Below are 14,671 nucleotides of genomic sequence, written 5' to 3' on the forward strand. Positions count from 1 at the left end.
TGTAGACTAACTTTCGCCTGGAGACCAACAATCTTTGTTTACAACAAAAAAAAAACATGGCCATCATACTGTTCACATTTTATTATTAAAGAGACAGTATTATGTTTCATAACAGAATAATTTAGAGAGATACAAATATGGAACTGCAATTTTTGTGTGTGTATGAGTGTATAGGTGTTTTTGAGAATGTGCCTGTATCAGAGTGTGTGTGTTATGAGAGTACATGAGTGTGTGTGTGTGTGTGTAAACATGTGTCAGTAGGAGGGTATCTTATTTTAGAGGAAGGCACAAAGTCTCTCTAGGACAGAGGGGTTTCTGTTGCTGAGGAAGATAATTTCTTTCTTCCCTTCATCTGTCTTACCTGACAGAGAGATAGAGAGTGGTAAGAGAAATGGAGAGAGATGGCATGGGAGAGACAAAGAGAGGGAGAGACACAGAGAAAAATGAATTGTAATAAGATATCAGAAAACTCCAAACCAATATACAGGTCTGAGGTGAGTGACTCTCACTGTGTGGGTGCTGGAGCCAGTGGCGGTCCAGGTAGTAGAGGTAACAGCTCTCAAACTCCTTCTCACTGTAGTTGGACACTGGTACCGGAATGAATGGGTCCATGCTGTCAAAGCCCTCCTGTAGGGATCAAACCACTGATGGTTCATTGGTAAATATATAGCTAGCTTTCTGACTGGACCATAGTATGACATGATGTATGCAACCAAGTCTGAAAAGTATTTTAACATTCCCTTCCCAATACGACATTGAGGACGTAGTCATGAACCCTGACCTCTCCCAGCAGTTCTTTGGGCAGGTAGGCAGAGCTTGGTGAGTAGAGTGACCCCGTCTGAGACAGCGTGGCAATGACAGCCCCCCCACACTAAGGAGAGACATGTCACTTTATAAATGCATTTTGGAAATGATTAGATGGAGGATAAAGATGTGAAGCAATTCTCACCCAGTTATTATCGATCATCTTCCTCAAGTTATGAATTAATGTCAACTCCTCTGGAGCCACCTGCATGTATGTGTGTGAGATGGGGAGAAAGAGAGAGACAGGATGAAATGGAGAAAGAGACATATCAGTCTGGTACGCAAACAGCAAAGACACCAAAATGGAAGCCACAAGAATCGACAATATTTTTATGAAGCACGTTTTAGTACCGGGCTCTTGTCCTCCTTTTTGATAGTGGTCCTCCCCCAGAGACTGTTGACTCCATCTATGGCCACAGCCAGCCTGAAGCCCTCAGACTCCTCAGTCTCTGCAGCCTGTAGTCTGAGCTCCTTCAGGACCGCTCCCACTACATCACTGCTGCTCTTCACACGATTGAATTTGTGTGCCAAAGAGATCTAAGGTCAATCAATCAAATGTATTTTAAAAAGCACTTCTTACATTAGCAGTTGTCACCAAGTGCTTTTACAGACACCCAGCCTGAAACACCAAAGAGCAAGCATCAACAGTTAATGCACAATGGTTAATACCTAATCGGGTTGGAAATCAGGAAAATACCTATAAAGGAACCAGTCTTGTGGTGGCCAGTCCTCTTCTGGCTGTGCAGGGTGAAGATTATAAGAGTACATCACCTTTTGGGCCACATCAATGTTTTTGTATGATCAGAAGATAAGCAGGTCAGTAAATGCAAGTGGGCTTTGACCAGAGTCCTTAAACAGAATCCAAGTCTGCAGCATAACCAGGTGAACTAGGACAGTCAGGTGGGGTGTGGAGTTGGACAGAACTGGGACAGTCAGGTGATTTGTGTACTGGGACATTCAGGTGGTGTGTGGACTGGGACAGGACTGGGATAGTCAGGTGGGGTGTGGACTGGGACAAGACTGGGACAGTCAGGTGGGGTGTGGACTGGGACAGAACTCGGACAGTCAGGTGATTTGTGTACTGGGACAGTCAGGTGGTGTGTGGACTGGGACAGGACTGGGACAGTCAGGTGGTGTGTGGACTGGGACAGGACTGGGACAGTCAGGTGGGGTGTGGAATGGGACAGGACGGGGACAGTCAGCCCTAGGATGGAGTTGTGTCAACGACTACCATCCACAGAAGTCTTGGCAGAACCTGCAGAACTACATTGGCAGCAATGTGCAAACCACTGGTTAGCTTTACAAACTGGATGACCATGTTACTGCACCTAAAAGAGCCTGCAGAGCTCAAAACTGTTGTGAGCAGATTAAATATACTACACAGCAAGACAATGGCCACAAACGTGAGTTATTTTAAAAGCCAAAAAGTGGAAAGTATATCGGTCATGTTATTTATTCACTGGTCATGTTAATCTTCAGGTTTATATCCAAATGAACAGTTGTTGAAGCTTTAAGGCAAAAATACCACAAAACAAACAACTACAGATTGCTGCAAAACAGGCCTAGCAGAGCATCACCAGGGAAGCTACATAGCTTCTAGGTTATGGCACTAGAATAATTCTGATTTGTATCAATGCCACATGCGTTTACAAAAGGAAGTGTGTTTTATTCCAGACACTTTTCAGCTATCATTTTCCACCTTGAATGTGTTGGCTTCACGTTGATTACACTTGGAATATCACTTTTCAACAGCGTGTTCCAGTGTGTTCCTTTGAATCGGCATGTAATTGAAAAGCAACCTCAGTGTTTGCAGGTGCCAGATAGGCCTGCGTGAGTTGCAATAGTGCAATGTGATGTGAGTTATTTCCCAGACCCATACTCTCTTAGCCCAGGGCCTGCAAGGCAAATATTGACTGACAACTGGAGGTCTAATTATTTAGCTTTTATTTTATTATTTCCTGGTTGAATAAACCTTCATTTGACTAGAAGATAGTTGAATATTTATTTAACTAGGGGAAAGGCCCATTGAGTAACAGAGTATCTATTTGTAACTAGGGGAAAACCCTATTGACAAAGGACACCTTCCCAAAAAGGCAGAAATAAATCATCAAAACATTCCAGCATACAATACAATCAGCACAACAACATGATGAAGCCTATAGGAAACAAGGAGGAGTCATGCATTCAAGGTTTTATTTCAATGCATTGTCTTAAGCATCTAGGTGATTATATACTATTGAATGCCTCTGGTGCACAAATTACTATGAAAACCGTTTGAGGAAGAAGAGAGTTGACTAGTGCAGGCTTGCTTGGTATTTGTCTAGGGGAGGGCAAATCTGTGTCTTGGCTAAAGCCAGTTTGACATGATTAGGTTCTGGGGTCCGAGTAGAAGGAATGTCAAGCATTGTATATTCCCTACGAACACACCTTATCTTGTAAAGACAAAGTGGACTGGAGGGTGGACATCATTCAAAACTAAAGAGAATTCTCATTTCTACACAGATTATCATACGCAACTAGTGCCTGATAATCTTCATTGAGATTGAAATACTGTCAATATGTCAAACTGATTAGAAAAGTTCCATTGGATCTCCTTTTCCATGGTGTTGGTGGCTGCACCCTTTCTGGTCCTCTGTCAAGACTGAATTGTGAGTACAATATGCACCCGTGGAGGGGAGTGTTGTTAAGGGTGAGTGAGATGCATGTAATGTTGTCTTAACTCACCAACTGGGGTCTGCCTGTTAGGTAGTCAAGGATCCAGTTGAACAAGGTTTGGTAAAGCCTTAGACCTCCCAGCCCTTTGCAAAGCTCTGAGGAAATAAATGTCCTGTATAACAAGCTTTTATTCAGTAACCAGCAATGTCACATAAGATTTCCTCATGTTCAGGTGGGATCGGCGGTGTCTTATGCCACAGTAAAGCTATCATCTGTGGCTCTGTTATGGCAGCATGGAAATTGAGTCCAGGGAGACCGGGATGATGGCGGTAATGCGGGCCTTAACTAGCCCCTCAAAGCAACTCATGATGATTAAAGTCAGCGCGGTCACCTTAGCATGTTTGGGTGACAGAGTGGTGGACATTTTTAAGCAGGTAGAGGATAACAACTTGGGAAGGGGGGAGTCGTATATTGTAAACTCTTGATAGTGAACGTCTAGTTCAGTGTTTTTCAACCCTGCTCCCGGAGGCACCCCGACCTGCATGTTTTAGAGCTCTCTCTGCTCTATCACACCTGATTCAAATGATCAGCTCATTATCAAGTCCTTGATGAGCTACATCAGGTATGTGAGGACAGGGAGAGACCTAAAACATGCAGGGTGGGGTGACTCCAGGAACTGGGTTGAAAAACACATCTAGTTGATTTGCACATACTCTGAGGAGGCGACTAGAGATGTTGTAGTGATCAGCTGACATACAAACCTTGTTCAACAGAAACCTGTCTACTGTTCCACTCCCCCATGTCCTCATCCATTTTTCTCCGCCCCCTTAACTTGAGCAGGTATGTAAGCCCTGGCCAACTTCAGCACCTCACACATCACCTCGCAACCTGCATCTCTTCAATCTGCTGCTGAGAAATACTTGTAAGTGCCTATCTAACCTAAATGTTTTCTGTCTTAATGTGTGGGCCTATATGGCAGAGAATGGACATTAGCAGAGAATATATAGCAGGATGCCGTTGTGAGGTGCTATATGGTAAAGAATTGACATTTAAATATGTATTTCAACTATCACCAGAAGTTCATGATACTGTACATTTGAAAGTTTGTAGATTATACCTTTTCAGTATAAAATAGTCTAGATTAGGCCCATTTATTTTCTTCCTTTAATTTTTGTCTTTACTTGTTTAGCTTATTTTTCTGTGTTTATTTTCCAGATATATTTTGTTACTATCAGGCAATTGTTAGAAATAAACAATATAATCCATCTCTTTCAGAATTATGAGTACCAACTACATGAGCGTTGGCAGGATTCTGTTTAAAGGGGACTACCTCCTGTCTAACAATAGAAAGTCCAAAGCTATCTTTCAGGTAGGTCTATATCTCTGTTCTCCAACAATGGAAATTAAATACAAAAATTAAATGGTCCTCTATTTTGAAAGGAAACAATGGCAATTGAAAATGGTTAATGAGCCAGTCCAGACTACTGCACTCACTGTAGGTCAACTGTATTACAAGTTTTATGCTAAAATGACCTTTTCTCCTCACAGGATGATGGCAACTTTGTGGTCTACACTAATGACAAGGCTGTCTGGGCTTCAAACACTGCCAACACAGCCGCTCTACAGGTTATAATGCAAGGGGATGGTAACCTGGTCATCTATACCAATGTAATTATAGATGTTTCCCTTTAACCAATGAAAGGAATATTTCTGTTTTATGCATTGATATTACATGTAACTTTTGTTGTTTAGGTAGAAAACAGAGTAGGTTGACAGTTCAGAACAACTTCCATACACATGTATCATATGTATTCATTTGGGGAGGATTGGAAGCTGATGATTAGATTTTGGAGAGAAAGAGTTTCATTGGGCTACCTGGGTTCATTATTAGTTTCAGTTTATAATATAATTTCTTCTTACCACACAGCAAAGTCCCATCTGGAGCTCTAAAACCAGTGGTGGCAACAAAGATGTGCTACCCTTTCTTCGACTGAATGATGAAGGTGTCCTGGTTCTTACATTAGGTGGAGGGGTGATCTGGAAATCAAAATAAGCTACAAGGTGGTCTGGTCCTCAATGGGGCTGAAAATGAGTAACATCCATTTTCACAAAAATGTGTTTTCAGATTTTCAAAATCTTTGCAATTCTTTCAATAAAAGAACATGACTTCAAAGTGGTTTGTGTTGCATTATGATTTTGATAATTCTTTTTCATGATCAATACATCACTAATCACTAGGTTTTGAGGCACACTACAATTTTCATATAAATTATTTTTTAACTACATACTGCAGAAAATAGTTTTGTCAACCTTATTTATGCTTTAGAGAAGGTTTTTCTGAAACTCGATGATTGTGTTGAAAAAAGTTAACTTTTAGGTTTAAATCGCAGTGCACAACAGTGACATCTGCTGGTCAGAAATGAATATCAACTTTCATGTTTATGTAGACAAAGCATGTTGGAAACTTTTTAATTGGTTCACTAAAGTGTTCAATAGAGGTCAATGGTTGAAAGCACCTTGACATCTGAGAAATTAGGAACACTGCATTATGCAGCAAGCTTTGGAACTGCATGTGATCATATAAAGCTTTGGACATCAATAATCACATACACCGAAAAATGAGAATAGTGTCAGAGCTCCTGTTTCAATCTCCCATTACTAGTCAGGAGTGCTTTTGGAACTGGTTTCACATTTTTCTAAAATAATGTGGGATCTGTACGTTGGGTTACAACAATGTTTGCATCAACATTTTCTTTGAAGTTGTCAGTTATCTGAGGAATATGCATGAAAAAAAGCATCAGGATCAGCACTGGAAAATATTAATGAATACAAGTAAAAAATAATTGCAGTAAAAAAAAATTAAAATATATTCTGCACTTTCAAAGTGTGTCATTTCACACCATTAATAAGCAGTCTTAATAGTTTCTGTCTTGGTACTTGTTTTTCAGGCTGCAGACTGATGTTTTTTCATCCTCTTCTGCATTTTATAAGTTCCCTTAGCTTTTCTGAGATATACAGTACTAATCAAAAGTTTGGAGACAAGTAAATGGATAATAGTGTCCAAACTATCGACAGGTACTATATTCATGCTGAAACACTTAAACTGGCTGATACTGTAGACTAACTTTCGCATGGAGACCAACAATCTTTGTTTACAACAACAACAAAAAACATGGCCATCATACTGTTCACGTTTTATTATTAAAGAGACAGTATTATGCTTCACAACAGAATAATTTAGAGAGATACAAATATGGAACTGCAATTTTTGTGTGTGTATGAGTGTGTAGGTGTTTTTGAGAATGTGCCTGTATCAGTATGGGTGCCTGAGTGTGTGTGTGTGTGTGTGTTATGGGGGTATATGAGTGTGTGTATGTGTAAGCGAGTCAGTAGAAGGGTATCTTATTTTAGAGGAAGGCACACAGTCTCTCTAGTACAGAGGGGTTTCTGTTGCTGAGGAAGATAATTTCTTTCTTCCCTTCATCTGTCTTACCTGACAGAGAGATAGAGAGTGGTAAGAGAAATGGAGAGAGATGGCATGGGAGAGACAAAGAGAGGGAGAGACACAGAGAAAAATTAATTGAAATAAGGTATCAGAAAACTCCAAACCAATATACAGGTCTGAGGTGAGTGACTCTCACTGTGTGGGTGCTGGAGCCAGTGGCGGTCCAGGTAGTAGAGGTAACAGCTCTCAAACTCCTTCTCACTGTAGTTGGACACTGGTACCGGAATGAATGGGTCCATGCTGTCAAAGCCCTCCTGTAGGGATCAAACCACTGATGGTTCATTGGTAAATATATAGCTAGCTTTCTGACTGGACCATAGTATGACATGATGTATGCAACCAAGTCTGAAAAGTATTTTAACATTCCCTTCCCAATACAACATATTAAGGACGAAGTCATGAACCCTGACCTCTCCCAGCAGCTCTTTGGGCAGGTAGGCAGAGCTTGGTGAGTAGAGTGACCCCGTCTGAGACAGCGTGGCAATGACAGCCCCCCCACACTAAGGAGAGACATGTCACTTTATAAATGCATTTTGGAAATGATTAGATGGAGGATAAAGATGTGAAGCAATTCTCACCCAGTTATTATCGATCATCTTCCTCAAGTTATGAATTAATGTCAACTCCTCTGGAGCCACCTGCATGTATGTGTGTGATATGGGGAGAAAGAGAGAGACAGGATGAAATGGAGAAAGAGACATATCAGTCTGGTACGCAAACAGCAAAGACACCAAAATGGAAGCCACAAGAATCGACAATATTTTTATGAAGCACGTTTTAGTACCGGGCTCTTGTCCTCCTTTTTGATAGTGGTCCTCCCCCAGAGACTGTTGACTCCATCTATGGCCACAGCCAGCCTGAAGCCCTCAGACTCCTCAGTCTCTGCAGCCTGTAGTCTGAGCTCCTTCAGGACCGCTCCCACTACATCACTGCTGCTCTTCACACGATTGAATTTGTGTGCCAAAGAGATCTAAGGTCAATCAATCAAATGTATTTTAAAAAGCACTTTTTACATTAGCAGTTGTCACCAAGTGCTTTTACAGACACCCAGTCTGAAACACCAAAGAGCAAGCATCAACAGTTAATGCACAATGGTTAATACCTAGTAAGGTCGGAAATCAGGAAAAGACCTATAAAGGAACCAGTCTTGTGGTGGCCAGTCCTCTTCTGGCTGTGCAGGGTGAAGATTATAAGAGTACATCACCTTTTGGGCCACATCAATGTTTTTGTATGATCAGAAGATAAGCAGGTCAGTAAATGCAAGTGGGCTTTGACCAGAGTCCTTAAACAGAATTCAAGTCTGCAGCATAACCAGGTGAACTAGGACAGGGACAGTCAGGTGGGGTGTGGACTGGGACAGAACTGGGACAGTCAGGTGATTTGTGTACTGGGACATTCAGGTGGTGTGTGGACTGGGACAGGACTGGGATAGTCAGGTGGGGTGTGGACTGGGACAAGACTGGGACAGTCAGGTGGGGTGTGGACTGGGACAGAACTGGGACAATCAGGTGATTTGTGTACTGGGACAGTCAGGTGGTGTGTGGACTGGGACAGGATTGGGATAGTCAGGTGGGGTGTGGACTGGGACAGAACTGGGACAGTCAGGTGATTTGTGTACTGGGACAGTCAGGTGGTGTGTGGACTGGGACAGGACTGGGATAGTCAGGTGGGGTGTGGACTGGGACAGGACTGGGACAGTCAGGTGGTGTGTGGAATGGGACAGGACAGAGACAGTCAGCCCTAGTCTTAACATCAGCCAGTGTAAAGTCAAACTTTATTTATTGCCTTATCAGGGTAACCGGAGAGAAAAGCATTGCAATAGTCTAATCTTGAAGTGACAAAAGCATCCATTAGCTTTTCTGCATAATTTTTAGATAAAATGTTTTTCAATGTTCTATAGATGGAATTAAGCAGCTCTAGAAAGAATTTTTTTGTGTTGAGGTCAGTTTATTTTAGATGTGACTGTGCCTCCGTCAAGATTCACTGTGAGATGAGATTATAGATATTTGTTTCTTTGGTCCTAAAACAAGGATTTCCGTTTTTTTTTGTTTAGAAGCAAAACATTTTGTCATCCATTTCTTTATATCTGATACACATGCTTCCAGGGTAGGTAAGTTGATATTCTGATTGCAGATGACATCACCGAGAGGCGGCATGTATTGAAAACAATAGTTGTCCCAGGAATGAGCCCTGATGAACACCAACATGTATGTTTGTTTTGTCAGAGGAAAGACCATCCATATATATGAACTGATATCTTTCTGATAAATAAATAATAAATAAATCAAGAGAGTGTGTGCGTAGCCCAGCACGGGATCCCAATCTCTCCAAAAGAAGGGGGGAGTGGTCAATGGTGTCGAAAGCAGCATGAAGGTCAAGAAGCAATAGGACAGATGCAAAACCTTTGTCGTAGGCCATTAAAAGGTAATTTACCACCTTCAAGAGTCCAGTCTCAGTGCTATTATTAGTTCTGAAACCGGACTGGAGTATTTCGTAAATACAATTTTTCTTAAAAAATTGTTTTTAGAGGAACGGGAGTAGTTTCCTGATTGAAATTACATTTTTTTAGAAGAGGATTTATTTCTGCCACTTTCAGTGTTTCGATAAGAATTGTTCAGCCACAGAGCAAGGAACATAACCCTAACTGCCCCATGTTTCTCTAAATAATGTCCCTGGCTGTAGGTCTGCTCTGAGACTTTCTTTCATGCAGAATGGATTATACAAAAATGTCTAGTCTTTATTCTAGGCTTTGTGTTTTGTTTGCATCGTGCTGTTGGTGTCTTTATGTCAACATGGAGACCAAAGCGATGTCAATGGAAGTCAGGAAGCTAAGAGGGAGAAAAAGTATGACCTCTACAATGGATGGCCAAACAATGCTTACAATGGTGAAGAAATTCAGTTCTAATCCATTTTAAACACATTTATGTCAGACAGATCAGGAATACTCTCAGATCAGGATGGAGTTGTGTCAACAACTACCATCCACAGAAGTCTTGGCAGAACCACATTGGCAGCAATGTGCAAACCACTGGTTAGTTTTACAAACTGGATGACTATGTTACTGCACCTAAAAGAGCCTGCAGAGCTCAAAACTGTTGTGAGCAGATTATACATACTACACAGCAAGACAATGGCCCCAAACATGAGTTATTTTAAAAGCCAAAAAGTGGAAAGTATATCGGTCATGTTATTTATTCACTGGTCATGTTAATCTTCAGGTTTATATCCAAATGAACAGTTGCTGAAGCTTTAAGGCAAAAATACCACAAAACAAACAACTACAGATTGCTGCAAAACAGGCCTAGCAGAGCATCACCAGGGAAGCTACATAGCTTCTAGGTTATGGCACTAGAATAATTCTGATTTGTATCAATGCCACATACATTTACAAAAGGAAGTGTGTTTTATTCCAGACACTTTTCAGCTATCATTTTCCACCTTGACTGTGTTTGCTTCACGTTGATAACACTTGGAATATCACTTTTCAACAGGTAAAATAATTGTTGAAAGAGCAACTGCTCAACAATTGAAACCAATTTACTGCATTATTTTCTGCTCTCAAAATACGTAGATTTGAAGATCAGAACACATCCATTTTTTTTTACTCAGTTCTCTATCAGTGTGTTCCTTTGAATCGGCATGTAATTGAAAACATTATTTTTAAAAACAACCTTAGTGTTTGCAGGTGCCAGATAGGCCTGGATGAGTTGCAATAGTGCAATGTGATGTGAGTTATTTCCCAGACCCATACTCTCTTAGCCCAGGGCCTGCAAGGCAAATATTGACTGACAACTGGAGGTCTAATTATTTAGCTTTTATTTTATTATTTCCTGGTTGAATAAACCTTAATTTGACTAGAAGATAGTTTAATATTTATTTAACTAGGGGAAAGGCCCATTGAGTAACAGAGTATCTATTTGTAATTTAACTAGGGGAAAACAATGTTGACAAAGGACACCTTCCCAAAAAGGCAGAAATAAATCATCAAAACATTCCAGCATACAATACAATCAGCACAACAACATGATGAAGCCTATAGGAAACAAGGAGGAGTCATGCATTCAATGTTTTATTTCAATGCATTGTCTTAAGCATCTAGGTGATTATATACTATTGAATGCCTCTGGTGCACAAATTACTATGAAAACCGTTTGAGGAAGAAGAGAGTTGACTAGTGCAGGCTTGCTTGGTATTTGTCTAGGGGAGGGCAAATCTGTGTCTTGGCTAAAGCCAGTTTGACATGATTAGGTTCTGGGGTCCGAGTAGAAGGAATGTCAAGCATTGCATATTCCCTACGAACACACCTTATCTTGTAAAGACAAAGTGGACTGGAGGGTGGACATCATTCAAAACTAAAGAGAATTCTCATTTCTACGCAGATTATCATACGCAACTAGTGCCTGATAATCTTCGTTAAGATTGAAATACTGTCAATATGTCAAACTGATTAGAAAAGTTCCATTGGATCTCCTTTTCCATGGGGTTGGTGGCTGCACCCTTTCTGGTCCTCTGTCAAGACTGAATTGTGAGTACAAAATGCACCCATGGAGGGGAGTGTTGTTAAGGGTGAGTGAGATGCATGTAATGTTGTCTTAACTCATCAACTGGGGTCTGCCTTTCAGGTAGTCAAGGATCCAGTTGAACAAGGTTTGGTAAAGCCTTAGACCTCCCAGCCCTTTTCAAAGCTCTGAGGAAATAAATGTCCTGTATAACAAGCTTTTATTCAGTAACCAGCAATGTCACATAAGATTTCCTCGTGTTCAGGTGGGATCGGCGGTGTCTTATGCCACAGTAAAGCTATCATCTGTGGCTCTGTTATGGCAGCATGGAAATTGAGTCCAGGGAGACCGGGATGATGGCGGTAATGCGGGCCTTAACTAGCCCCTCAAAGCAACTCATGATGATTAAAGACAGCGCGGTCACCTTAGCATGTTTGGGTGACGGAGTGGTGGACATTTTTAAGCAGGTAGAGGATAACAACTTGGGAAGGGGGAGTCGTATATTGTAAACTCTTGATAGCGAACGTCTAGTTCAGTGTTTTTCAACCCTGCTCCCGGAGGCACCCCGACCTGCATGTTTTAGAGCTCTCTCTGCTCTATCACACCTGATTCAAATGATCAGCTCATTATCAAGTCCTTGATGAGCTACATCAGGTATGTGAGGACAGGGAGAGACCTAAAACATGCAGGGTGGGGTGACTCCAGGAACTGGGTTGAAAAACACATCTAGTTGATTTGCACATACTCTGAGGAGGCGACTAGAGATGTTGTAGTGATCAGCTGACATACAAACCTTGTTCAACAGAAACCTGTCTACTGTTCCACTCCCCCATGTCCTCATCCATTTTTCTCCGCCCCCTTAACTTGAGCAGGTATGTAAGCCCTGGCCAACTTCAGCACCTCACACATCACCTCGCAACCTGCATCTCTTCAATCTGCTGCTGAGAAATACTTGTAAGTGCCTATCTAACCTAAATGTTTTCTGTCTTAATGTGTGGGCCTATATGGCAGAGAATGGACATTAGCAGAGAATATATAGCAGGATGCCGTTGTGAGGTGCTATATGGTAAAGAATTGACATTTAAATATGTATTTCAACTATCACCAGAAGTTCATGATACTGTACATTTGAAAGTTTGTAGATTATACCTTTTCAGTATAAAATAGTCTAGATTAGGCCCATTTATTTTCTTCCTTTAATTTTTGTCTTTACTTGTTTAGCTTATTTTTCTGTGTTTATTTTCCAGATATATTTTGTTACTATCAGGCAATTGTTAGAAATAAACAATATAATCCATCTCTTTCAGAATTATGAGTACCAACTACATGAGCGTTGGCAGGATTCTGTTTAAAGGGGACTACCTCCTGTCTAACAATAGAAAGTCCAAAGCTATCTTTCAGGTAGGTCTATATCTCTGTTCTCCAACAATGGAAATTAAATACAAAAATTAAATGGTCCTCTATTTTGAAAGGAAACAATGGCAATTGAAAATGGTTAATGAGCCAGTCCAGACTACTGCACTCACTGTAGGTCAACTGTATTACAAGTTTTATGCTAAAATGACCTTTTCTCCTCACAGGATGATGGCAACTTTGTGGTCTACACTAATGACAAGGCTGTCTGGGCTTCAAACACTGCCAACACAGCCGCTCTACAGGTTATAATGCAAGGGGATGGTAACCTGGTCATCTATACCAATGTAATTATAGATGTTTCCCTTTAACCAATGAAAGGAATATTTCTGTTTTATGCATTGATATTACATGTAACTTTTGTTGTTTAGGTAGAAAACAGAGTAGGTTGACAGTTCAGAACAACTTCCATACACATGTATCATATGTATTCATTTGGGGAGGATTGGAAGCTGATGATTAGATTTTGGAGAGAAAGAGTTTCATTGGGCTACCTGGGTTCATTATTAGTTTCAGTTTATAATATAATTTCTTCTTACCACACAGCAAAGTCCCATCTGGAGCTCTAAAACCAGTGGTGGCAACAAAGATGTGCTACCCTTTCTTCGACTGAATGATGAAGGTGTCCTGGTTCTTACATTAGGTGGAGGGGTGATCTGGAAATCAAAATAAGCTACAAGGTGGTCTGGTCCTCAATGGGGCTGAAAATGAGTAACATCCATTTTCACAAAAATGTGTTTTCAGATTTTCAAAATCTTTGCAATTCTTTCAATAAAAGAACATGACTTCAAAGTGGTTTGTGTTGCATTATGATTTTGATAATTCTTTTTCATGATCAATACATCACTAATCACTAGGTTTTGAGGCACACTACAATTTTCATATAAATTATTTTTTAACTACATACTGCAGAAAATAGTTTTGTCAACCTTATTTATGCTTTAGAGAAGGTTTTTCTGAAACTCGATGATTGTGTTGAAAAAAGTTAACTTTTAGGTTTAAATCGCAGTGCACAACAGTGACATCTGCTGGTCAGAAATGAATATCAACTTTCATGTTTATGTAGACAAAGCATGTTGGAAACTTTTTAATTGGTTCACTAAAGTGTTCAATAGAGGTCAATGGTTGAAAGCACCTTGACATCTGAGAAATTAGGAACACTGCATTATGCAGCAAGCTTTGGAACTGCATGTGATCATATAAAGCTTTGGACATCAATAATCACATACACCGAAAAATGAGAATAGTGTCAGAGCTCCTGTTTCAATCTCCCATTACTAGTCAGGAGTGCTTTTGGAACTGGTTTCACATTTTTCTAAAATAATGTGGGATCTGTACGTTGGGTTACAACAATGTTTGCATCAACATTTTCTTTGAAGTTGTCAGTTATCTGAGGAATATGCATGAAAAAAAGCATCAGGATCAGCACTGGAAAATATTAATGAATACAAGTAAAAAATAATTGCAGTAAAAAAAAATTAAAATATATTCTGCACTTTCAAAGTGTGTCATTTCACACCATTAATAAGCAGTCTTAATAGTTTCTGTCTTGGTACTTGTTTTTCAGGCTGTAGACTGATGTTTTTTCATCCTCTTCTGCATTTTATAAAGTTCCCTTAGCTTTTCTGAGATATATAGTACTAATCAAAAGTTTGGAGACAAGTAAATGGATAATAGTGTCCAAACTTTCGACAGGTACTATATTCATGCTGAAACACTTAAACTGGCTGATACTGTAGACTAACTTTCGCATGGAGACCAACAATCTTTGTTTACAACAACAACAAAAAACATG

General features: G+C 40.3%; 2 protein-coding genes and 1 long non-coding RNA gene across 4 annotated transcripts; 1 reads left to right on the plus strand and 2 right to left on the minus strand.

Annotated features, from left to right (window-relative positions):
• Positions 1-61: 61 nt before the first annotated feature.
• LOC114829685 (28S ribosomal protein S29, mitochondrial-like) lies at positions 62-3,858 on the minus strand. The gene is made up of 7 exons (XM_034288764.1): positions 3,851-3,858; positions 3,529-3,643; positions 1,156-1,341; positions 950-1,009; positions 782-871; positions 510-627; positions 62-361 (listed from the first exon to the last, which is right to left on the minus strand). The coding sequence occupies exons 1-7, from the start codon at positions 3,856-3,858 to the stop codon at positions 276-278; spliced, it is 663 nt and encodes a 220-aa protein (XP_034144655.1). The 3' UTR covers positions 62-275.
• A 2,918-nt stretch (positions 3,859-6,776) lies between these two features.
• On the minus strand, positions 6,777-11,643 carry LOC114829745 (28S ribosomal protein S29, mitochondrial-like). Its single transcript, XM_034288815.1, has 6 exons — positions 11,566-11,643; positions 7,749-7,934; positions 7,543-7,602; positions 7,375-7,464; positions 7,101-7,218; positions 6,777-6,952 (listed from the first exon to the last, which is right to left on the minus strand). Exons 3-6 carry the CDS (start codon positions 7,558-7,560, stop codon positions 6,867-6,869), a joined length of 312 nt encoding a protein of 103 aa, XP_034144706.1. The 5' UTR covers positions 7,561-7,602; positions 7,749-7,934; positions 11,566-11,643; the 3' UTR covers positions 6,777-6,866.
• A 268-nt stretch (positions 11,644-11,911) lies between these two features.
• Positions 11,912-13,671, plus strand: LOC117593474. Of its 2 annotated transcripts, XR_004574886.1 has the most exons (5): positions 11,912-11,930; positions 12,336-12,417; positions 12,771-12,864; positions 13,044-13,163; positions 13,423-13,671. It is a non-coding gene; the product is annotated as an uncharacterized LOC117593474 (long non-coding RNA). The 2 variants fall into 2 exon arrangements; XR_004574885.1 differs by lacking the exon at positions 11,912-11,930 and having other exon boundaries at positions 12,317-12,417.
• Positions 13,672-14,671: the final 1,000 nt, after the last annotated feature.

The sequence above is a fragment of the Esox lucius genome, chromosome 20, assembly GCF_011004845.1.
Source record: "Esox lucius isolate fEsoLuc1 chromosome 20, fEsoLuc1.pri, whole genome shotgun sequence".
Classification (NCBI taxonomy): domain Eukaryota; kingdom Metazoa; phylum Chordata; class Actinopteri; order Esociformes; family Esocidae; genus Esox; species Esox lucius.